The sequence below is a fragment of the Motacilla alba genome, chromosome 14 (assembly GCF_015832195.1).
Source record: "Motacilla alba alba isolate MOTALB_02 chromosome 14, Motacilla_alba_V1.0_pri, whole genome shotgun sequence".
NCBI lineage: Eukaryota > Metazoa > Chordata > Aves > Passeriformes > Motacillidae > Motacilla > Motacilla alba.
The window spans coordinates 8557250-8582829 of NC_052029.1; the positions used below are offsets into that span (position 1 = coordinate 8557250).

At 47.1% G+C, this 25580-nt stretch overlaps 1 protein-coding gene across 1 annotated transcript; it reads right to left on the bottom strand.

The window, feature by feature from the left end:
* Positions 1–8081: 8081 nt before the first annotated feature.
* Positions 8082–21249, bottom strand: ITPRIPL2 (ITPRIP like 2). The gene is made up of 2 exons (XM_038151635.1): positions 21202–21249; positions 8082–13646 (listed from the first exon to the last, which is right to left on the bottom strand). Exons 1-2 carry the CDS (start codon positions 21247–21249, stop codon positions 11919–11921), a joined length of 1776 nt encoding a protein of 591 aa, XP_038007563.1. The 3' UTR covers positions 8082–11918.
* Between the last annotated feature and the right edge of the window lie 4331 nt (positions 21250–25580).

Consider the following 25580-nt stretch of genomic DNA (forward strand, 5'->3'; position numbering starts at 1 on the left):
GCCACTGGCCGACTGCTCTGTAGATTTCATTGCATTTACCTCCTTCTCTGCAATTTTCCTAAGCACTTATCCCTTTATGGACTGGCATTTCCCACCCCAGGCTCCCTCTCTTGTCACATCTCCTGGACCCCAGTCACGCCCGTAGCCAGGAGGAGCTGCCTGGTGCTGTGCCCTGGAAAGCTCTCCTCTGCTTCAGTGCACAAACAGCCTCTGCTGATGCTGCATCCTGCAGCACATCTGGGTTATTAAATGGCCACCTGGCAGCTCCCTAATTGGTAATATCAGTAAAAAGCACATTTTTCTCTTAAGTCTCCAGATAAAGCAGTTAAATTTGATGTAAGATCCTCACATCCTCATTGCCTCATATAATTTGTAATGACCTTGCCTGTGCCACAAAAAAATTACAGCTACTTTTTTTTTGCACTCACACACTTTCTCTAACACACACTCTGGCAGGGAACTGAATGACACAGCATAATCTGCTAAAGCCTTTCCAACAGTAAACAGAGATAAAAACCACAGCCAAAGGGCATGGCGGGCTCCGAGGAAGCAAGCACCGCGTGTTATTGTACCGAGCCGAGTTCCTGCTGGAAGGAAAGCTGTCCCCGGAGGGAGCTGTCCCCGCCCGGTGAGGTCACTCTCCGTTCCAGCTCCTGACCGGCCCCGGCGTGGCGCCGCGGAGCGCTCGGTGGCTTCGCGCGGTGTCCCTCGTGCGAGCGAGTGGCATCAGCGGAACGTGTTGAAGGGGCACGGGGACTGCTAGGGCAGATGTATAAACACGAATTTGAGGTCGTGTTCTTTCGAGGACCTCATTTTGCCGCGGAACGGGTCCTGTGTGACCTGTGGCTCGGCGCGGCCCGGAGCAGCACAGCGCCGCTGGGACGCCGCTGCTCCGGAGCTCGCTCCCTGCTTCGGGGCCACAAAAGCTTGGATACAGCAGGCTTTGGGTCGGGCTAAAAAGCCCAGAGTATTTTCAGACTTCCGAGGAGAGAACACTGTATTTATAGGGAAGTTTAGTTCTTCAGTTGCTTTTGTAATTCATTTTGTTTATGACTGGTTTATTTAAGCTGTAGGGCTGAGGAGTTAAGCTGCTAGATTGCTTTTCCAGGCTCCCATTTCTGTTTGCAGACATAGGACAGAGCTATTTTTGTAATACAAATCATTACAGAGAGAATATCTCACAATCCCCACTGAAGCAAATTCCTAAGGAAGAGAGCTCTATTTTAGAAGTAAATTTCTACTTCACATTTATTTCAGTTTAATGACTGAGAACTAAGGAACCAGGCGTGAAGCCAAGCAGTGTCCCTGTTTCTCAGGAAGACAAACTCAGTGGAATGAGAGTCACTTCTACCAAGAGGAGCTGGGTGGCAGCTGCAGATGTGGCTTTGCAAGTCCTGGGGGATTGAGTGTGATCCTGGTGAAGGGCTCAGCAAATGGGGACAGAAGGTAGGCTTCAAGGTGACACAGCTTTACAGGTAAAGGTACTCAAGAGACTTTCAATGCCCCCCTTAAAAAGTAAGATAATATCTTCTACAAAGGCCAGAGTGGGGGATTTTATAGAATAAGGCAAAGTCTGTCTCAATATCATCTCTCTGAGACTCAGGGACAGTTGTAAAATAAATGCTGAGGGCTTTGGTTGTGCTACAGACTCGTGGATGACTTATTTTAGAAGAACAGTCTCATCCCCTGGAAGTGGTTTGAATAACTGTGCTGTGACTCTTCCCATTTAATTCACACTAATTTGGCAAGTCACAATTCATATTCATAGGAGCATTAAAAACTACCTCAAACCTAGAAAGTGGACAGGGTAGGAATTAGAATTTACAGGTTTTTCCTTTTCAGCCGTGGCTTAAAGATGTAAATTAACACAGAAACAGATGTGGTCAAGCATGTTTGTTCAACTGAATCAGCAAGGCTTTATAACTGAGCCCTGGGCCATGCAGCTGTGAAATACAGGAAAAGTTATCCAAAACCATTTAAATATAGCTCATAAGAGAAAAGCTTTTAAATTATGAAACATATTAACAAAACAGAAAAATAGAGATTGCTTAAGGTTTTTTTTTTGGAAAAAAACAATATCAACAGCAGCAAAGCCCATTTCTGAGCTGCAAAGGAACAGCTACAAGACCACGTTCAGGATCATTCAGCTGCAAATATCAAATCATGATTTGCAAAAATATGCCCAAGACAGCTTCAGAATTCAACAGGTTCAAAAGGGCATGACTGTTTTTATGACAAAAGGTTCTGTTTCCAGTCATCTCCTCACAGCAGCAGAGACCATTACATCTGGTTTTCCCATTTTGCACATCTCATTAAGCAGATGTGCAAAATACTGTATTGTGCAGCAGAGCTAAACTTGGTGGGCTAAAGGGGCAATCTGCATTCTAAAGCACTGCAGTGCTGTAGCTGAGAAATGAATGGAATTCCTGAATATTTCTGCCTTGAAAGGACCCCGGTTCACCTGTCTGTTTCTGTTGAATTCTTTCCCTCCTCTCCATCCTATGCATTTACCCTGCAGCGTTTTCAGTGGGACACAGCTCTGCTGAGGAGGGAGGCTGCAAATCCAGTTAATGCAATCAATCTAAAGGAACTGAGTCCTTTCCAAATTAAAATTTCCTTCTCACAAGGAATCTCTCATTTGGACATTAATGGAAACCAAAACCACTGCCCACACAGCAGCACACACGGTGCTCTGCCATTCAGAGCCGAGCTCGGAAGGCAAACCTGCTTTCATTGCAGACTGAACCAGGCTCCTGTGCAAAAGTCTGCTAAAACCCAGGTGATAACATTCTTCCTTGCTGCTGGGAGTTCCCCTGGGTGTGTGACTGAAACTCCTGCTCTTACAGATCAGATGGGAACACTTTTGATCTTGGGGGTGCTCCTTACATTACATAGGCAGCAGCGTGTTACATTCCTCCCCCAGAATGTGCCCAGTAACTTGCAGCTGATGGAGCAATTCTGTCAGGGAAGATGTCCCTGCTCCTGAGCCATGTCCTGGTGTGGGTCCAGCCCCTCCCTGCACCTCATCCCACTGTGTCACCTGCCATGATGGGTGACAGACTCTTCCCACTGGCCCCAGCAAAGCAGCTGGTATCAGTCAAGGGCTGCCTTGCCCTCTCCCAAGGGAGGAAGCTTACTTCTCCTCCTCCCTGCAGCATCCCTTTTACAGCATTGGGCTGGGGACCTCGTTGGCAACACAAATAAGTTTCCAAGCAGAAAAGGGACAAAAGTAAATCTGATCTCATCCCAGCTTCCTCCCCCACTGGGGAGCCGGAGTGGCTGTGGCCAGCACGTGACTGCCATTTTGTCTTGTCCCCATTCCACAGGGATGCCATTGAAAGGTTATGAAAATACTGAGCAGGACAGAGAAAGGAGGCGTGCGTCTGCTCCCCTCACTGCAAGGGCCTGCTCCCTCTGTGAGCCTGGACCAGGGAGATCTGCTGAAAACAAGCCCTAGGTGCTCTAGAGGGGCAAAAATGTGCCAGAGCAGTCAGGACAGCAGTCTGGTGTGTGCAGGGTCCTGTGTCAATCACAGAAGCAACTTATTCACTCAAAATTAACCTTCTGCTCTGTGACTTGAAAGTTTCTGGGGTAGCTGTGTTTGCTGACCTCTGAGAGTGAGCAGTTTTATACAAATAAAATACCTGTGCACTTCACATACAGCTACTCTAGTGGCAGTCAGGCAAACAGATACTCAAACTGCTGCGCTGCTGGAGCCCTTTGAAGTGAAACCCTCATTATGAAGGTCTTTATCAGCCAAAGAGATAAATTTCACCACTGAAATGACCCTTTTTCACAGTCCCTCCAGCTGCCAGAGACAGATGAACAGCACTTTCACCAGCTGGCATTTCAGGAGCAGGAAGCAGGGCTCCCACCACATCTTCCACAAGAGTTACAAGCCCTGACAGCTTTGGCTGAAGAGGTTGATGCAAATCCCACGGTTCTCCCTCAGAAACAGTGCCATTGAGGGTGACTCTTCTGATGACCACCCAGGCAGTGACCATGCTCCCCAAGGTGATCTCCTGTCCCTCCTTGCAGTGGACCTGCTGCCTTCCCTGCTCACCCCTTCCTCCCACCATCTCCCCTCCAGCTTATCTACGTGCTCTAAGTCAGATACTAATCTCATCCAACAGCATCTCATTATAATTAGTTCTTAATTGCCACTTAACACAGGGATCGTTTTTGAAGGCCATAACAATTCTTCCTTGAGGAATTGAGCGTTAAAAGCTCGTTATGTGCCCCTATACACCCTTTGGGTAATGAAAGTGATTTCAAGAGGCAAATTTAAAACGCTGCTGTGCACACAAGCTCTGCACACAAGATTTATATGGTTTCCTGGAGCACTAGTAGCATTTTCAAGGAGCAAACCACAGAAGTCAGTGTGTTTTGCTACCAGTCTCCCTCTGTCCCTCCCTCATGCACTCACCATCTCTGAAAGTCATGTCATGTAACTGGAAGTGGGAACACTTTAAGAAGCAGCTGTAAAATGCAAGGGGTTGATGTCACAGTAAAGCTGCATTGCTGCTGCTCTGCTGGAACCGGTGCCCCCAGCCAGGTGCAGCACGTCGTGAAGAGTCTGCATTTCAAGGCAGACAGCGCTCAAAGAGCCAAGAGATAAACAGACTGTCAGACAAAACTCTTCCTTAGGCACACACAAAGCTTTGGCCAAGACTTCCTTCATTCCTGAACAAGTCAGACTCCTGAGAGATTTGAAAATGGACAATTTGCCAAGTTCTTACCAAGATCTTCAGGGTTCCCACAGCAGAAGCTACAACGGAGTGCCAGTTCACTTTACTGAATCATCCATCTGTCAGTGCAGCAGTGAGGAGACAGAGAGGCCTGATGCTCCTCAAGTACTGCCCCTTCCACCCTGTGCCAACAGGCAGTTCAGTGTCTGTTCACTGTGCTCTGCAAAACACCACACTGAAATAAGAGGCAAGAAATGGGCCTGGTGCTTTCTCAGAGTCTACTGCTGCTGTTCTCTTCCCCACTCCCCCTTTTCTTTTACTATTCAGGAGATGCCATTATTTTTGTTAGGGCCTGAATGACTGCTGAGCTCAAGTGGCTCCTGGGGAAAACATACACACTCTGTGCAGAAATATTTTTTGGAGAAGTGCCCATGATTCACAATCCCTATGACTAGCAAGTTTCTCCTTTTTGAAACACACTTCAACAGGCTTTACACAGGACATGACAAAAAGAGATGCTCAGAAGACACACTCATACCCCCATGCAGTCACTTCTTGGGCAGCAAACACACCCAGAGGTGAGAACTGCACAAAAATTCAGGGTTCCTGAAAATCCCTCCTGTAGAAGCCAAGCCTGCACAGCCAATTTAAATGAAGAAAAAGTCTGTAATGTGCCTGTTCATTTGCTGATGCTTTTATGCCTAAACGTGGTCCTAGGAGAACTTCCAAGAAGCTGTAGGAATATATTCCTAAATGCATTGCACAGCACAGAGAAGTCTTTTGCAACAGAAATAGAGGAATGACTCATTTCCTCTGTAGCTGCTCCGGCATTTCACTCGCACAGGCAGCGGAGCAGCTCCCTGTGCCACGGCAGGAGGAGCTGGGAAACTCAAGAGCAGCTTCCAGCACGAGTAAATCCAACTGCATTTTGACTTGCCTTCAAAACCAGTGATCCCTGATTGTCATCTGCTGGAGCACAGGAGACAGACCGGCAAACTGCACCCAAACACTCCCTCCCTCCAGGGGAGTTTTGTATTTCAGCATTTTAATTTTGCACAGGATTAAGCCCTGAAAGAGAGAGCCAAGGGTTGCCCTCCCTGTTGCCCTCCCCTGAAGCAGAACACGCATGGATTTGCCAGTGAATTCAGCTCCAAGTTTCTCTTCTCCCCTACTTGAAACTAAAAGGAGTGGACTGAAATTGTCAGGGAGAAGTGGGCTATTGGTTGGCCTTTGCTGCTGTTCTTCCTGTTTCTACAGCTATTTGTTTTCAGTCAGTACAGTGAGACTTCTCAATGCAACTCTTTCCCTTTCTCCTCTAAGAATCCATCATAAATTTCTGGTAATTTTTGGTAACTTTTCTTCTTTAATTTGATAGCTGGTAATCTTTGCAGCACTATGTCCATCAAGCCTGTCTGCTCGTTTCCTTGCATCCCCTTTTCCCCTCCCCCATGCCAGATTATCAAGGGGACCCTGTGGCAGGGATAAAAGCCAGTAGACAATCAGAATTATCATGAAATCACTAACACATCCAGCCTGGCCCAGAGAGATGAGTATTCTCTATGCAGCTCTGGTCCCATTTTTTCAGGGTTTGGTGGTTTCTTTTGGTGTTTTTTTTGGGTTTTGTTTTGTTTTGTTTTTTTGGGGGGGTGTTTGTGTTTCCTTTTTTTGTTGGTTTGGGTTTGAAGTTTTTTGGGGTGGAGTGGGGGAGGGGGGAAGAACACCCAGAGGTGTCAAGAAAAGTAGCTTGTTATTGGAATACACCAAATTGAATTCTTCTGAATCACCCCTGCTATCCTTTAAAAGGAAAAAACCAAGGCTTAACACAGCGCCTGGTACACGATGTCGTTTGATGCACACGCTGCTAACAACCTTTAAGCGTTTTGCATATAAATCCTTGCTTGAATCCACAGGCTGTTTACAGACACAGAACACACATTACCTTAGAGCTCTGCTGCTGATCTCTCAGAAAGCAGCTGCAAATACACCAATTCTTGGTTACTTATTTAAAATAGGACACTGAAGGTACAAGAGCAGAGGTAATCTCTTAATTAGCCACCTCTTCTGTTTGAGAAACCCAGACAGATCTATCCATGGTCAGCCCTCCATATCCTGCTTATTTTAGGGCTGGAGCTCCTTCAGCCTCTCCAACAAGCACAGCACCATGCTCCAAAGCATCAGGAAGCACTGAAGGAGAATCCTTGTGCTTTAAGGGCTGCCAGTCCTTATTCGTCTCTCAACCATCAGCTTCCCAGTGCTGTCAGCCCAAGAAAAAGTGGGACTGGCTGCTCTTCTTGTCAGCCACTGAAATTATGTCACTTACCTCAGGAAGACTCACCAGGCATACATTTAAAGAGGTGACACAAGAAATAAACCAGCCTGGAAATTTCTCGTGCCTGCAATCTTTTGGAGCCTTATGAAAATGCGATGCACAAATAAGACTCCCTTCCCTTCCAGACAGCTTTAACTTGCATTAGCAGTATTTAATCAGCAATTCACTGCTGACCTTGGCTGCATTACAAGGAGCTATTTGCACAAGGACGGAAAGATTTTAAACAATTTATCCAATGCGTTGGATGCAAACAGGCTTTTCTTTAAACACCAAGCATGAAAGTCCTTAGGCCAGTTAATTTTTTGTTAACAGATTTATCACAAAAGGAAAGTACTGTGTTTCTTTCCTGTTGAATAGGAACTCGGGCTTCAAACAGAGAATAACTTCAGAGCAAGCATTGAAGGGAGGTCAGAGGAGGGCTATTGCTTTTAAGGAAAGAGATAATGTTATTAGAGGTGAAGCTCTAAATACATTTTCACCATGCCAACTTGGGTGGCTGAATGTTGACACTAAATGTTGACATTTTTTCAGACTTTGCCAGCAAGAAGCCCGTTAGCCACACTGTGCCAGCAACTGCTGCCCCTCTCACAGAAGCAGCTCCTGCGAGGCAAAGGCAGGCACACAAAGACCTGGAGAAAGCCACTTCCAGCCTGGCTTTGATTGAATGATTTAAAAGCTGAGGGTCTTGCTGTTGTTTCATTAATAGGGAACACCAGCAAAGCCATGTGTATAGTTCTTGCATCTTACAAAGACTAATAAAGGCCAGGTAACTTGCTGGCCCATCCACAAAGCTCCTGCTGGCTTCAGCAGGACTTTTCCCACATTTAATAAAAGCGTGACCTGCACGGCGGTTTGGCACGGAGACGTGTCTGGACATGCCATGCTGAAGGATCACACAGATACTGTGAAATGAAGCCCTCACTTTTCATCAAGCACCAGACAGAGCAGATTTGCAGCAACCCAACACTGGAGCCAAGGAAACAACAACTCCGAGCAAGGCAGCCACAAACCCCAAGGTGCTCCATTTCAGAAGTCAGCACCACCACAGACAGTGCCAGCCATGCTCCACTCTCCCTCCTGGCTCTCCTCCACATCCCTCTGCACAGCTCCCAAGGCGTGCACTTCCTGCTTTTCCATCCTTTTGCCACTTTAGTAGTCTCCTCCTAAAGAGCACATAAACCTGCCAATTACAGTTCTGTGGCTGCAGGTAGCTGTTAGTGAAAAAAAGGCAACAAGGAATTTAAATCTTGAGGCACAGATGCTTTAACACAGTTGTTTATTATGACAGTGAAATAGTCAAACAAAACCACCAACTTTTTATGGAAACAATAAAAGTGCAAAAGTACTTTGGAATTAAATAGAAAATGAATTTATAAAGGTTTCATAGAATGGGCTGACACTTTGAGCCTATAAACACTTAAAAAACCAAAACAATAGCAGCTGAACACTTCAGTTTCCTCTTTGGTCTTATAATTAACCAGCAAAAAATAGTTGTACCAGGAATGTCCATTACAAAAACATACTTAAAATTTACATTACTCTGCAGAGATTCAAAATCAAAAGAGGAATGTTTGCAAGATATTTGGTCAGATACAATATAATGCCTTTGAGAAATGGAGAGCATTTTTCAATACAAAATGAAATTACATCTATGAATTTTGGTACTGTAAGTTAACTTATTCTCTTGCACGTGTGACTCCTCTTCCCAATCAACGTTCAATAAAAACAACTTCATTTGCACAGTCTTTGCAAAATGAGGCTGCAGGTAAGAGAACCAAGAGCCTGTGTTAGTGCTAAATAACACGCTCTTTTTGCTGTGTTTGTGCTTCTGTTTACACACACACAGGCAACCCTCCTGAATCCACGGTACATTTCAACAACAACAGCCTTAGCAAACAGGTAAGCACAACCTTGCTGCGTATCCATGGGCTGGGAGAGGAGGAAGAAGGCAAAAGGGCCACAGGATTACTCATATGGGTCAAGCTCTCTGTACACCTCCCTGGAGATAAGGCCCTGAAACAGCTCCAGCACACAGCAGGCACCAGTGCTGTCATGTTTCTGTGGAATAAGATGAATGCTGTAACAGAAACCCAACTTCTGTCAGCTCCTTTCATCAATCCTATTCATGAATGCATGCTTTAGAGCAGATAAGGGGAATACATTTCATATGTCAGTTGTACCCCTGAGCCACCAAGTGCACACACATTGCCTCATGGCAGGATGCCCCCTCACTTCAAGAAGGCTCACCCAAGCTGAAGGTGAAAGCAAACACATGCATTCGCTCCATCATGAACTCAAAGCATGCCTTGCTGAGCAAAAACTCACACTGAAGATCTACTTGCATAGCTAATGAACTGAGGGTTTGCCTCACTTTTTACCCTGATGGATTCAACTGCTTCGGAAATACTGTCAAAACAAAACCCACTTAAATCTCTTTACCCTACAGTCCAAATCCACTTGCTTTCAATAGTTCTCCAATTTTACCCCATGTCCTTTGGCTTGTTTGCAGTGCATCTTCACTGAGTTTACCATCATTGTCACTCACCCCTCAGCCCAACTTTCATTTTCTAAACTATTTACATTCTCCACCATCTCTTCCTGTCATGTATTTTCCAATGCAACTCTCTTCTCCTGACCTTACCACATTTTAGTGAGGAAGTCCTTACCAAGTCCATTACAGATTTCCATGTATTGTGGCAATATTAAACAAATGCACACCCCTTTCCAGAAAAAAAGTTCCCTTTTCAGAGACAGGGATGCAGTGATATAAACAGACAGACAGCTGACTGAAGTGATCATGATGCCAGAGTTAACAGCTCAAGGATTTTCATGTCAAGAGTTCAGGCAGCCACAATAGCCTGGGCTGGCCATCTAGTTCTTCTTTGGGCAAAAGATTCAATGGCTTTGATTGCAGAACTGCATCTTACTTTAAATACCAAGAAACACAAGCCTGCAAAAATAGTACATCTCATGGTCTGCTACAAAAAAACCCAACAACCCAGAATGCAGCTGACTTAGTCTTAAATACCATGTGCAAAGAACATTTGATCAATACTACCTATAAATACACTATTTGTATTTGTAGAAAGAAGCACAGGGCTTCGAATACAAAAATAACCCAGCTTGTGGGTGTGACCTATGCCATAATTACCTGAAAATATGACTGCAAGAGCAGTTAAAGAAATAGACAGAAGTAGGCAAACATCTGCCTAGGGAGTGTTTCCATTTAGAAAAATAGATTTGTATAAAGCTTCATAGATTTTGACACAGTTTGTTTCATGTTCTGATGCACAGAACTGTGAGTAAGGCACACCAATCCATCAGGGAGAGGAAGAGCAGGTTAGTTACTTCAGGCTGTCCTAAAGCTTCCCAGAAGTTACACTTGGTCCTTCACAATTCGGGAGGGCTCTCTCAGGACACAGCACTGCAGGTAGTAAGGCACATGCTTAGCTTCCTGAGCACCAGCAATTCAGCAACACATTTTGGGACTTAATACACCAAATGCTTGAGCAGGTGACCAAAAAAAACCCAAGGATTTGAATTTCTGAATCTTCTGACACCCTGGGACACCTGCAGTAGTAGCTAAGGACACTTGCAAACCTGGCTGCATCACAACTCACCAGGTTATTCCAACAACTGGGATATAACCAGACAAAAAGTGGCAATTACCTGCCTGATATTTATACCCAGAGGGCATCAGAATCTGTAGCCCAAGACTGCTACTGTACCACGAATCTGTGCTAAATAATTCTGAAGTACCCTGAAATATTTTACGTTCTTCCCCCCATAACAAAATAACAATTTGCTGTAGTACAGCACTAGAAAATCCCATCAAGGTTACTTGGTTCAAACACTGACACAATCAAGACAACTGGTTAGGCAGTTATCCAAAAATCCCACCAAACTCCTACCAGGGAGCAGGAGGGTGCCACAGTCAACTTCTGGCACTGAGATTTGGACTGGTTTAAGGTTTGTTCCAAAATATAATAAGAGAATTTCTTATTTTGTTGTTGGTCCTTGAGGTGAAGCATATTCTAAGGAAATAATACTTGAATACAGAAACAAGTAACAAAACTCAACTAGAACCCACACACAAAAGAACCTCAGAGTATTTCTTTAAAAGGGTTTTCCTTGGGATACTCCTTCAACAAAACACTAATGCCTCCTCAATAGCAATACTTAGTGCAGCCAATTATCCTAAAAAGAAGGCCTTTGTGAAAATAAAGTGCTGTCTGTTTCCTTCTATCTGCATTCCAATCCTTCAGTTCAACCTTCACTTGAACACAAATGTAAAACTAGATTCTTCATCCTGTTATCAGAGCAGTTTCACTTCTTCCCTCAAGTTTACATTAACGTGTGTTACATTTCTATTTAGCACAATGTGCTTGATTACCCAGGAAGTTTAAAGCATGGCATTGAGCATTTCAAACTGTGATGCACACCCATGCTCTAGTGCTTATCACATTTTAAGAACATCTTAGTACACTGATAGATGGGGAAAGTGCTGTTTGCACTTGGAAGATTTTTAAATCCCACATGGATTTTGCATCATAAAAAGAAAATCTCAGGAAAAGCTCTATTTTGCCACTAAGACAAGAAATTAACATAGATTTCTAAACAGTCAGTTTGAGCCTTTTAGTTTGCAAACTGTCGACCGAAGGCAACACTTGAGGACTAAGGCGTTTCCCCAGAAATGTCAGAATTTTCCCACGTACAACCAATGAGAATGAGAATCACAATTTCAGTAAGTCTTGCTCTGCTCTTCTCAGGTCAGGAACAGGACCACAGAGGCACATTTCATCAGTCCCACCGTCCCCAGGCAGATGCAGGCTCCTGGAGCGCCAGGAGCCGGCAGTGCGCGATGGAGAGTCCCGAGGTGCCAGCAGCTCTCCCAGCGCCGCTCACTCCCCGGCTGGCGGCTCCCGCTTGGCCTCAGCCATGTGGCGGCACGGGGCGGGCGCCGGGCGCCAGTACCGGGGGCTGCTGTACATCCTGATGATGTGCGGGGCCTGGATCCACGTGCTGATCAGCTGGAAGGCCACGAGGTCCAGCGTGGGCCCGTCGAAGGCAGACAGCAAGTTCACGGGGGCCGCTTCTTTGAGGAACCGCGGCAGTGCCACGGCCTCGGGGATGCTGCTGTTGCCCAGGAAGAAATCCATCAGCACCTGCTTGCGCAGGCAGTCCCTGAGGTACAGCACCAGGTCCTCCAGGCGCTCCACCAGGAACTGCTCGTCCCAGGCCTCCAAGGGCCCCTGCAGCAGCAGGGAGAAGAGAGCCGTCTTCAGTACGTAGGAGGAGAGCACTCGGCCCCACTGGGAGCAGAAGGGCTCCTCCAGGCCGTGCCGGCGGAGGTCCCGCAGGCCCTTGAGGATCTGCAGGCACTTGAGGTGGCAGGAGGCGGCCGGGGCCTGCTCCTTCAGCCAGCCCAGCAGCCGCTGCTCCTGCCGCGAGGCGTTCAGGCCCCAGAGCGCCTCGGGGGCCAGGGAGCCCCGGGGGCCCTCGGGCGGCAGGGCTGTGAGGTAGAGCGCGTCGCCGAGAGGGATGGCCGGGATGAGGCGCACGGCCATGGAGATGTGGCAGCACACGTAGTCGGAGCAGGGCAGGATGTGCAGCGTGGGCGGCTGCCCGGGGCACGCCGAGAGGCTGACGCGGCACCGCTCCTGCAGCCGATAGCGCACGGCGCCCAGGCACCGCTGCAGATGGCCCTGGAACCAGCGAAGCACCAGCCCCGAGGAGAGGTGGCTGCGGCCCTGCAGCTCCACGCAGAAGCCCTCGGCGAAGGGCCGGCAGCGTCGCGTCCAGCCGTCCCTCGCCCGCAGGCCGCAGACGAAGGCGCTGCACGGCCCCAGCCCGTCAGCGCAGCGCGGCTGGGGCTCCAGGTGCGGCGGCAGCCGCAGGGGCACCAGGATGTCGAAGCAGTCGGGGCTGCGCACCTTGTGCTGCTCGTAGGCGCTGCCGATGCGCACGAAGTCCCCGCGGAGGCTGAGAGCCAGCGGGCCGGGCTGCAGCCCCTGCGCCTTGGCGGCGCGCACCAGCTCGGCCACCACCCGCCCCACGTGCGCCTTGCTGTGCCCCAGAACGTGCGGCGACACCCGCAGCTGCCGCGCGTGGAACCGCTCCAGGGCTCCGCGCCGCGCCGCCGCCGTGCACCGCGCCCCGCCGCGCCGGGGGCCGCCGCCCGCCGCGCCGTAGCAGCGGGCGAGCAGGCAGCCGAGCAGCAGCAGCGCCGAGCCCTTCAGCAGCGGCACCCCGGACCCCGCCGCCTCCGCCGCCGCGTCCTCCGGGCCCCCCGCGCCCTCGCCGGCCGCGCTGCCGCGCAGCGCCTGGTAGAGGCAGAGGAGCGCGGTGCAGAGCGCGGTCAGCAGCGGCCACAAGCCCCGCACGCGGAGGGGGGAGGCGGGCAGGGCGCGGCGGGGGCTCGGGCCGCGGGGGGAGCCGCGGCCGCCCAGCCCCGCGGGCGGGGAGCGCCCGCCCCCGCCGGCCCCCTCCTCCGCCGCCCCGGCCGCCCCCAGCGCGGGCCGCGCTCTGCCCCTCGCCCCGCCGCGCCCCTGCCTGCCCCGGCCGCCGCTCCGCTCCCCTCCGCCGCCGGCTTCCTCTTCCGAGGGACGCGGCCCCGCGTCAGCCGCCGGCTGAGCTCAGAGGAAATGCCGCGGGCGGCGGCCCGAGGGCCGGGGGCGTTGTCCGACGGGGGCCGGCCCGGGGCGGGGAGCGGCGCCGCCCGCGAGGTCGCGGATTCCCGGTTTCGCGATCTCCCGCTTTCCCGATCTCCCGCTTTCCCGCCTTCCCGCCCAGGCGGGCAGAGCCCCTCGCAGCCCTGCCCGTGCCGGCCCCGAAACAGGAGCGAGTCGGGTTCCTTGTTCCCCTCACTGCAGCAGCGTCCTGCGGCGTGTTTTGGTGTGAAGCTGCGAGTTTCTGTACCCCCACAGGAGGGGACGGCGGTGTCGTGTCACAAGCTCCACGTTGCACGTTTTTCCTCAAAGAATTCTTACAGGCCTGGCCCGCTGCAGGGAGTCCGTCCAGTTCCCAGCTCTGCCTGAGGGTCTCCGTGCCAAAGGAGCAGCAAAGCCATCAGTGCCAGTGCACCAGGGTGTGTACGGGCTGCTGCCTACTGACAGCTGCCTGCAGTCATAGAATATTCAAAAGCCTTGGGTTTTTCGCCTCGTGCCCAAATTATTAACAAATTAAGAGAGAAGAAATAATCCTGGGGGTTAAATCTACGCAGATAATTGAGATGATTTTTAAACACATAGTTTGGTGGGAGTATGTTAAACTGTCTCAAACATTGATGGGGACAGGGTCATCATCCTCAACTTCTGTTTGCCTAATAAATATTTACAGAGTTTTGAAGCTGTTTGCTGAAGTTTAAGGACCATCTATGTAAGCATTCTGCTCGGTTTAATTTCGGGTGATAAAGTTCGTGCTGCTGCATCTGCACAGTGCCATGTGGTGAAAAGCAGGAAGGTGAAAAGCAGTGCTTGAACACAAGAGACTGAACCCAGCAAGCTGCAAATGCTGTAACAAGGACTGGGTCAGGGAACCAAGAGATATACCATACAAATGTTTGGTTATGTATTTGTGTTTATAAGAAACAAGACTTTAGGTACATAAAAATCATACCTGACAGGAAGGAGCATATGTTGCATAGCCAAGATGCTGCACATAAAGGCAAACTAGGTAACCAAGGCCAAGCAGCCTCAATTAATTCACAGGTAACCAAACTGAGGTGAGAATTAAGAGTACACTTGAGAGATACAAAGGGGAGTCTTAATCACTCAAATTCTGACTCTTGGAGTCACAATCAAGAGACTGAGGATTTTTAAAATTCAAAATAAAGCAGATGTAAAGGCAAGAAACCACAGGCAATTTTATAACATCTCAGCCAGCAAAATATTCCATGTCCTATAACCAAAAGCATGTTTTCTGACAGCTCCAGCCAGCTAAGTCCATAACCTTGCTACTCAGAAATATCATCCCACAACAGCCATATCTTGCAAAGAAAACCCAGGAAATGAAAAGCATCTTTCCCACTCTTTGTTTCATGTTTTCCTATATTTCATCACAGGGCCGAATGAGGGGACAAAACCATTCATTGTTCTGTTTATTGCCTGTGACCCATCACTTTACTTTGTCCTGCACCCCCAAAACTCCAAACTGTTTAAATAACACAGCTGTCCTGGTATTAAAACGATCCTTCAAGATGTTTTATTGGAAAATATTGTTGAACTCTGTGAACCCTTGGCTCATACATTCAATTTTTACTAGCCTGTGGGTTTTTTTTCACCCTCAAGCCCAGCGTGTTTCACATGCCTTTGGGCCTTGCTCCAGGCACACTGATTTTTGAAGACAGGCTGCGCTCTCTTTTCACGCAGGGTTGATTTGATTAGCTGCACAGCCACGCTCAGCAGACAGACAGCTGCATCTGCAGGAGCTGGCACAGCCCTTCAAGCCTGCTGCCCACGGGGGACCCGGAGCTCACTAGCACAGCAGTTATCCCTGTGGGATTTCTGCACGGGGCAGTGCTGCAGCTTCCCAGCCAGCCGTGGGTCCCACGGGCCGGGGGAAATGCAGATGTCACCCCAGCCAGTGGCACAGCCCCAGGGCCAGCTGGCCAAGAGCTGTGACCAGCCACACCAGGCCTGGCAGTGCAAACACAGGCTCAGCATGTGCTTCTACATGCCCAGGTGGTGCTGGGGCAGACTCTCTCAGGCTGCAGAGTAACAGGTTGAATGCTGATTATGTGACCTTAACATCAGAACCAGAATGAATCCACAGCACTGATTTTTTACCACTGCTGTTTAAATTAAATTAGTCCTTTCTCTCCTCCTCAGCCAGAGGCAAGATGAAATCTGTAGAGCCTTGGGCTGATGAGAGATGTCCAGTGGCCTGTTTTCTGGGACCATGGCTGCTTCATGACTCCCTGAGCACAGGGTGAGTCTCTGGGAAAAATGCTGAGTACGTCAGAGGTGGGAGATGTCCCAGAGGTGCTCAGCTTTATAAAGTTTTTAATAGCAATTGCGTACTCAAGAAAAATAATAGGTTGTACACTAATAAACGTGACCTCAAATTGTGACCAGAGAGAATTCATAACATCAATTTTTACTACCATTGTTTAAATCACCCATTGTTTAAATCTGTTATCTAAACACTCACTCCAGAATGTCCCATATACAGGATATCCTGCTCACTAAATAAGGAATAATGTTATTATTAAACAAGTTGAGCTAAAAATAGCTCATGGTAGCTCTGGGGGAGATTTGCAGAGGTAAAAGAAAGCAGTGGGTCAGAGCCTCCATTAAAGTTTCTCCACAGCTGGCAGTATTTCATGCATCTGTGTGACTGATGTGTTCGTGCTCCAGTACACCAGCCACTGTCAGAGACGTAGGCAGGGCACACCACCTGAGGAGACAGAAGGAAGTAGAAAGACAGAAGGCACAAACAGGTGATGCTATTTGACTGATGCTTTTATGATCTACCTGAGACACAAGCCTGAGGTTTCCTCCCAGCTATCTCAGGTCGATATCTGCCCTGCTGAACCAGAGCTGCACAGTCCCTGCAGGTGCAGGAGGAAGTCTCTCAGGATCCCTTCCTGCACCAGTGATGTGCAGCTGCTTTTCTACAGCAAGTGGGTTATACCTCCATCTTCTCACAATGCACTATTAAACAGTCTATAGCAGAAAAGTACAATGACTGATTGCAAAAAATAAAAGTCTGAATGGTTGGTCACTTGGCTTCATGTCCCAGTAATTACTCTTATAATTATTTCCTCTGAAAGCAAAGCTACGAGCACATATCTCCCACAGCCCACTGGATGGTCCAGCCAAGGAGATGCCATGGTCAAAATAAATATCCTTTGCCTGCCATTCTTTGACTCCCAGATTTTATGGGATACTGTTAACTACAATACAAACCAACAGCATCAGACAGACATAAATCCAGTTTTTATTGTGGACTAGTGGATCCTTGCCAGTCACAGCAGCAGGGGATGGGAAAACAGGAGAGGGTGTCTTGCTACCACAAACAGCTGAGGGAGCCAAACCTTCAGAGCACTACATGGACATGAAGGGGTTTGGGGTGTAGGGGTGTTACTGCACATTCTCTCTTAAAATATTTTGTTGACAAAGTCGGATGTGCTTGCCACCTCTGCCAGTCTGTTTGCTCACTAACTATCAGCAGGGTGTAGCGCTTCTTAATCAGAGAGCCTGGGTTGCTGTAAACCACACACAGCCCAATACAGGATTTCCTTTCTGTAGAAGGATGGCTTCCTGAGTAATTCATACAACAATCTCTTGTCCAAGCCTGTCCTTATCACAAACAGAAATACCCTGACCCTGTGCTGGTGATCAGTACATTCCCAGCTTATCCCCTATCATTTGAAAACCCTCAAGGATTACTTTTTTGCATAGAAACTTGTTTGAGCACTAATCTATACTTACCCATTACCTGGAATTCAGGAAGACATGCCTATGTGTTTCCAGCTGAGCAATGAACCAGCAGTGAAACCTCCAGCCCATCTGCATCAGTGTCATTGGCACACTGAGTTCTGTCTGACGAGCTGTGAGCCTGGGACTCTGCTGTCCCATTCTCCATGAAGCTCAAGTGGTTCATGTTGTGAAGAATTCCAACTACAGCATCATGAAAAGGAAGCACCTTTCAGCAGGGAGAGTGCAAGTACACAACCATCATACACAAGGGTTAGCAGCAGTGATAGGGAATGTTTCTCACATTGAAAATGGAAACATGAAAACTCTCCAGGTCAAGACTGTAAGTCTTGCACTTGCTCTTTAAGTTCAGGTTTTGATGTAATCCAGATTTGAATGACGACAGTCACAGCTTCCAGTGCTGGATCTAAACACTCCAATCCAATATTAGCCAACAAGCCCTGCTAATTCTCCCAGGGCAGCAGAGGAGGTGATCATGCTGTGCTAGTGACAAGGCCCCAGTGTGTGATCTTCCATGCAGGAGCCTCCTCAGCCCTTCCCTTTCCCTGTCACCCCCAGGGCTCAGCAGATGCTGTGGGTCTGGGGATCCCCACTGTGGAATCCCCAGGTTTAAGAAGCATCAGATAGAGCCAAACCTTGCATGTGCTTGTGTTGAAATAGTTTAACAAAACCCAGTTTAATACAGATCTAATTAAACTTGGATGCATTTGAGTGTGTTCAAATGTGAATTTAATCATTGACTGAAACAGTTTTGTTTAATTAATGGTAAGTAACTGAAATGTGTATTTGCACCATAACTTGCTAAACTAATAAGAAATGATTGCATAGCTGAGCCCTAATTTACTGATTAAAGCAGAGCATTTTAAATGAGGATCTTAGCAGTTTCATTATACCAGTTTGGGGTTGTGCCATTTCTGTTTTTCACAACCAGGGCAAGGCAGCTGGAGAAGAGACACCAGGCTTGTCCCACAGCTCTGTACTGGTTTCAGCAGGGCTGTGTCAGTGTCACTGGTGGCTTTCAAAGTGCAGCAAAGCAGCAGCAGCTGCCCCTGTCCCCTCCAGTCACTGTCATGACTGTGTCTTTCTGCTTTGGGTTTATGCACCCCTAAGCTTGTCATGAAACTAGAGAAGGGGTTTTGTGCCTGACAAACACCCTGCAGCAGCGAGCTACAAAGATGAAGTTTAGGCACAAAGCGATGAGATACAGCTCAGAGAATCAAAGCAAAGCACACAACAGGGAACAAGCTCTGTTATCGGCTTACAGCCCCAAATAATGAGATGATCCTGGCTCAGCTGACACTCTCCTGTTGAGCCTGAGTTGGATCACCCACCCAGGAAAACGGAGGGAAAATACAGCGTGGGAGGAAACCTGAGGGAGGGAGGATCTGTCTGGGGAAACTGGCTTATCAGCACTCAGCAATTAGGGTGGGAAAAGTGAGGCTCTGGCTCACAGCACCTGTTCTGCAGGGCTGGAGGGCAGTGGCAGCTCTGGGAAGGCCTGTCCTGAACCCTCACCTCATCCTGCCAAGGACAAAGAGGGGGAAAACTAATGGCTTAAAATGAAGGTGACCTGCAGAGAAGACGAAGCAACCCCAGACTATCAAAGGACCCAAGCCAGCACTGTTTCTCACTGCATTTCCAGAGGGATAGGAGCAGAAGACCTTGGGCTCAGGGAGGTTTCACACCACACCCAAACCTACACATGGAGCCTGGCAGCAATCCCCAGCTGGATTATCCCCATCAGGAAACACCACCCCAGGGACACCAGCCCACAGAGAGCAGTGTCCTGTGCACTGCTCTGGCCCACCTGATTTGGGTGGAAAGATGCTGGGGGGATGCTGCCAGCACTGCTCAGCATCGGTTGAAATGAAAACCTTGTGGCACAGTGCCTGGTCTAGGAGATGTCAGCACATGGAGTTGTTGAAATCATGGCTAAAAATCAGCCTCAGTCACGTAATCTTCCTGGTTCAAAGTAAATTCTCTCCCTGCTTGGCTGCCCTGTGCGGGGATGAGCAGTACAGTGATGGAGCCTGAAATCTCACCAGGAGGGCTAAATTTGATCTCTTCCCAGCATCTCTCCACAGTGATTTCTCAGGCTGCGTCTCTTTAACTAAGATTAAACTTTGCACAGATCGATGCAAAGCAACACAATCACTTCATTTGCAAGGCAGCAAGGGCAGCATATTCCTATCTTTAAAGCCATTCAGATGAGCTCATTTAATGACAGCTATTTTTACATATGGTGTCATAGGTTTCATTATTACAGTGTCAACCACTTGAACAGAGGTGGGAGCATCTTTCATGTTCTACCTAATTCAATTTAAATCTCTGTTTTTTAAATTTATGATACAGAAGGCATCATATTTACTCCCTGGAACTGTAAAATACAAGTTTCTCACATAGATACAAATGCAAAGCAAACCCACTGGAACAACAGGAATGGCCCAGGCTCTGCTAAGGGAGACTGAGGTCAAGAACAAACTGCCTTTACAACAAGCTGGTTCATGTTTGAATGTTATTTCTTTACTTCCAGAACACATTCTGTCTTCTGTTCCCTTTGCTATCCCTAAAGTGGTACCTGCAAACAGGGGAGGAGAATGGTGAATGCAAAAGGTTCACTTTCCCCATCTCAGCATTTGTGTGAACAGACACATCCATGACCTGGCTGAAGTCCTACCCGTGCAAGGGAGTGGATCCCTCACTGGGGGCTTTACTAATGCCCAGAGCCAGCCCCTTCCCTAGCCAGAGGATCACCAGTGCCCATGGGACTTTTATAGCTGAATGGAGAAGAATATGCTTGCAACTGAAGGAGGACATAAATGTTAAAGGAAGCGTGGAGAAGTAAAAGACTTGAGCCCATTGCAGCATTCCTCTTTAGGGACTGTGGATGTGCTGCAGAGCACAGACATGCCAGCCACCTCTGCAATAATTTTCTGATCCCCAGGGTAGCACAGAAAAGGGATATCTGTGGTGGACAAAGAATGAAGAGTGTGGACTGAAAAACAAAGAACTGAACCTACCCAAAACCAAGCTTCTGCTCAGATTGCATCTCTTTAAATGACACAACACTCTCCTCATATTAATGTGTTTTTCCCTCCATCTCTCTGCTCTGCCTGCTGCCACAGCATGACAGATGACAGAGGCTTGGGGAGAGCTGCCTCAGGCTGCACAAATTTCAAGCTCTCTCTGAGAGCGCTTTGATATTGGAAGTTATACACTTGAAATATCCATACCTTGGGCTCTGCTGTGGTTACAGCTTTTCTGGGATGTGCTCTGAGGGGAGCACAGCTTCAACAGCTCATCTCTGTGGGAAGATTTTTAGCCATTTAAGAAGTATGAAATACTAAGTGTTGTAACTGATCTTGCTAAAAGATTTCAGTTCACACAATTTCAGCACTTTAGCCTTTGGCTCTGGAATAAATAATAAACCCTCTTTCTAGATCAAATTTTTTTGACAGGTTTATGAATTATAGGCCAAATAAATATATTTTAAATATCACTCCTAAATACATTAGAGAACAATTAATCATTTGTGATAATTGCTTCATTGAATTTATTTCCTTTGATTTAGCTCCCCAAGTAGATGAATATTACAAAAAATCAGTATGTCCCAAAACAGCCAGAAAACAAGCCCATTTACAACCTCTCCATTGATCAAAGACAGGGAGTAGAAACATGCATAACTTAGTTTTAGTGCCTGTCCTCATCCACCAGCAAAAGTCAAGGCATGCAGCTTAAAACATACCTGAACATACAGTGGCTCACAGGTTGTCCTCTCCTGGCCTCCAGCCATGCTTGCAGGTCATTGGGACAGCATGAAAGCACCTCTCCTCTGCTCCAGGGAAGCCCAGCTCCTGCTCAGCAGTGCAAGCTCACCCCTGCTCACCAGCTCACCAAGAGGGGCTGGAAGGCTTCGAGTCCAGGACAGACATAAATACACCTGTGTGCTCTCTGCATGCTACAAAAACCAGTGAGAGCACCCAGCAGACCTGAAGATGGGGCCAGTAAAAGAGTCTTGCCAGCTCTAAACCTGGCTCCAACTACAGTGTGTTCCAGCCACCACCTGTCCTCTTGTCAGCTCTCCAGGTGCAGTTGAGTCCCCCCAAACATGGCTCAGGCCATAGCAGCCCTCATCTCTGTGAGCAGGCTCTGAGTGAAAGGCACACTGCCCACTCCTTGAGTCAGCACAGCTGGATGGTAAAGAAGCACACACTGATGGGTATTTGCAGATATTTCCACCGACCCATGAATAATGACAGTCAATTGTCATGATAATGCTTCCACTTGTGATTTGTTACCTTTGGAGCAGGCTGATTGTGTGTGTAACTCCCTGAAGCAAGGCATTGCTGGGCAAGGGGCACAGCTGGACTTGCAAAGGCCACGTGATTCAAGTAAGCAACACCTTATAAAATTATTTCAGAAGCCAAGGAAAGCAAAACCCACAGAAAATCAGACCCAACTTATGTCCAAGAATGCAAAGAAAAATGAAACACCTAAAATTCATTTAAGAAGTTGTTTGATTTAAGGCAAATATAGATGGGTAGTGGCTGTGACTTCTAAAACCTCAGAGCATGCAAGTCTAAACACAGGGGTGCAAAGCAGGGCCATGGGTGCAGCTCCAGAGCCCAAACAGACTTTGATGCACTTTAGATTCTTTCTCCCTAACAACAAACAAAAGAAAGGAAACAAAAACAGATACTGAATCAAGCCCGTGCTGGTGTGCTCCAGCAATTTCAGATCCTTGACTGTTTGTGTGAGAAGATTAAATCTTGGTATGTGAGAGAACTGAGGAATGAGTAAGTGTTGCCTAGATGAACAGGGTAAACGTTGAGTAAGAGCAGAGTATGGCATAATAATTGCCAGATGCAGGGAAATTTATCACTGGTTTTACAATGTGGATGAATATCTCTAGGAATCTCTGCAAACTTCTCTTGGTTTTGTGCAGTTTTCATAACACATGCAGGTCATGAGTGTAATTTGTTCTATTCGTTTCTCTTGGCTGGGATAATTAGACTGTTTGGGTTTAGGTTTTTTGAGGTTTTTTTAGTAAATCAGAAAGACAAATGTGTTAACAAAGTTCTGCTGATTATTCCTAACTCACTAGAGGTCAGTTCTAGGTGACACATGGAGGGTGTCATAACACATCATCTAAAAGCAAAGGCTGTAGCAGTATCACATGCATTTTTGGTAAGTGTGAGGAGATAAAAGAGGGAAGAATATAACCATCAATTTTCTTGTTAGTTGGAAAGTCACGGAAAACAACACACAGGGCTTTCACCACTGGGTCTGGTGAGTTATTTCTCTTTGAATACCAAGTTTGTGGAGAATGATGAGTCAGTTGGAAAGAAATAATGAACTATCAGGTCACTCCAAAGCAATAGCTTCGTGTAAGTATTTTTATCCCAGGAGTTTGCAACACCATATCCAAGCAATGTATCAGAAGAGTCCAGGTAACTGCTTCAGCAGCTGTGAACTGCCAGCACTACAAGCTGAAAACCAGGCCATACTTTTTCTGCCCTATCCACGGAAAAATCCCAAATGGAGCAGCAATCCACAGGAAAGCTTCAAGAATATTCCATCTTACCAGGATAAATCCTCTTGCTGGTCATCAGCCTGAAACATCCAGTGAGTGCTGGAATTCCTGTCACATCTGCTGGAGAGGACCATATGTTCCAGCTTATGCTGAACTGGTGCTCTGTGCTGCAAGTCTCTGCATTTATGACAAATGATAAGCAAACACAGCCAGCTCTAGAGTCTGTATATAAACACATGTATCTGTCATCTTCCTCTGCAAGGCTTGGCTCCCTGAGAAGACAGAACTGATTCTCATGCATTATCCCTCCAAGCATATGCCCCATGTCTTACAAGATTCTCACATTTTGTGTAAACAATAGCACTTGTGTCACTTAAAATTAAGACATAATTATTTCTCATTAGCAAGTACTGCTGAGATATTTGGGTGGGAGGAATTGAAAAGAGGACAGTTATTAATTTTTTAAAAAATCACATTTCAACCACGTCAAAGTCTTCTTTCAACCACCTTCAAAGTATTCAAGTAAACAGCATTTTTCCTGCCAAAGTCAGAACAATGAGAGCTGACAAGATGAGATGTGGAAGACAGCTCCTCATCTGTCACTAGCAGTTACCTTTCCAGGTCAGGGCTGGAATCAAGCCATTAAGCTACACTTGCAGAATAATCTCACCAGTGATTTTAAATCCTGCTGCTGTTCTTTTGCTGGATAAAACCCAACTTAGAAGAAGCAAGGTCAGCACATTTTCACATACCAGGAGTGCTGTATGGTTAGGACAATAATACAGCCACAAGGGAGATATAGCTCCTCTCAAACTGTATTTCCCGTGTATTTCTGCCACAGACCAGGTAGGAGCATGGCTGTGCCCCACAGGAGGGGGAAACAATTTATCATCAGCAAGATGAGACACAGCCCTAAATTAAGCATAGGCTACTGCTTAAAAGGGAAGCTCACTTTAATGCAGAGATAGCAACAAAGATCAACAGGACTGAGTCATCTGCCTTGACACTGCACATCTGTCTGCACCCATAAGTAAAGGCTTTTCACTCCACTAAACATTTTATCCATTTACATACAGTTAGCAGCCTCTGACTATACAGGTGCCCTCAAGCCACATGCTTGGGAAAATTCTTGACAGCTTGCTAAAACACTGCTGGCAGAGCTTGTCTTCAAAATGCACTGCAAGAAAATTCAAATCCCCCTCACCCACTGCTGCCTCTACTCTGACCTGGAAAGCCCAGGCTGGGCTAATAGCCACAGAGAAAACAGAAAAGCAATTTTAGTGCCAGGAAAAATCTTTTTATTACAGTCCAGAAAAGGCATTTTAAATATGAAAACCACCCACTGTATTTATGACTTGCTTCCATTAGTATCTTGGACTACACATGTCCACCTGTACCATAAAATCAATAAATCCATCTGTCCGAGGCACAAGTAACACTGAAAAACAAATCACTGACATTCAAACAGTTGGGTGGAAAATACCTGCAAGGAGAGAAGACATGTGAAGCCTGAAGTCTTAAGCAGACAATGAGACTGTCAAGGTGGTCATCAGATGCATCTCTTCCTTTCCTCTGTGCCAGTTCAGGAACCAGGCATTGAAAGGACAGCTAATCTGAATGATCTAATAGCTGCCTAAAACTACTCAAGGGGTATTTACCAAGATAGTGGAGGCAAACTCTTCTCCATGATGCTACACGACATAACAAGCAGCAGCACTGACAGTCTTGGAAGGTTCAGGAAAGATATCAGAAAAAAAAAAGTGCCACTGGTGGGGTAATACAGGACCACACCAGGCTGCCCACAGAGGCCGTGAAATTTCTGTCCTTGGAGGTTTTCATCACCTGTCTGGAAAAAAATCACAGCTGACCTGCTTTAGTGCTGGCCACAGTCCTGGGTCCAGCAGGAGGCTGGACAAGATGACCTCCAGAGCTCCTTTCCAAGTAACACTGCGTGACTCCTGGGCTTCCATCAGATCATCATTTACTTCCAGCTAAGAACAAGTAAAGGCAGTGCCATGGCCAGAGTTTTTGAGACAAAGACCTTCAGAACCAAAAAATCCTCATTTTTAAAAGTATCAGCATAGGTGTATTAATCTGCATGTTAACACAACGAAACACTGCTGCTGCCATAAGCTGCATTTCTGGACACAGAGGCACCACTCCCTGCTCTGCAAAACTGTAGCATAAGGTGTTTTACTTCTCAAAAACAAACTGAAGTGAGCAGGAGGCTACATTTCTTGAAAGCACCTTACAACAACTGGAATTTTCACTTTAACACAGTGAACGTTTTAGAAATACATTACCCACTGAATCTGAACTGTTAATTAATTTACTCAACATTAGATTAGCCCCACAATTCTAAAAAAGAGAATCAGCAAGCATTCTCCAACACAAGCTAAGTTCTGCCACTCTGGAAGTAAAACTACAAAGCTGCTGTCATTCTCCTAAATCCATTCAGATATTTCATGTCAGACACAAGGAAAACTGAAGTAACAAACAGAAAAATGGTAGTGCCTTTAAACAATCTCTTCCCTTATAACACATATTCCTCCTTTAAATTGGCCAATATTTTTGCCTCAGCCCTTTAAGCC

Bases quoted from the DNA above. Each gene is read 5' to 3' on its own strand.
- ITPRIPL2 (XM_038151635.1), bottom strand. From the start codon at position 21,249: ATGGCTGGAGGCCAGGAGAGGACAACCTGTGAGCCACTGTATGTTCAG. The intron at 13,647-21,201 runs GTATGTTTTAAG...CTCTGAGCTCAG, and splicing joins GTGAGCCACTGTATGTTCAG to CCGGCGGCTGACGCGGGGCC.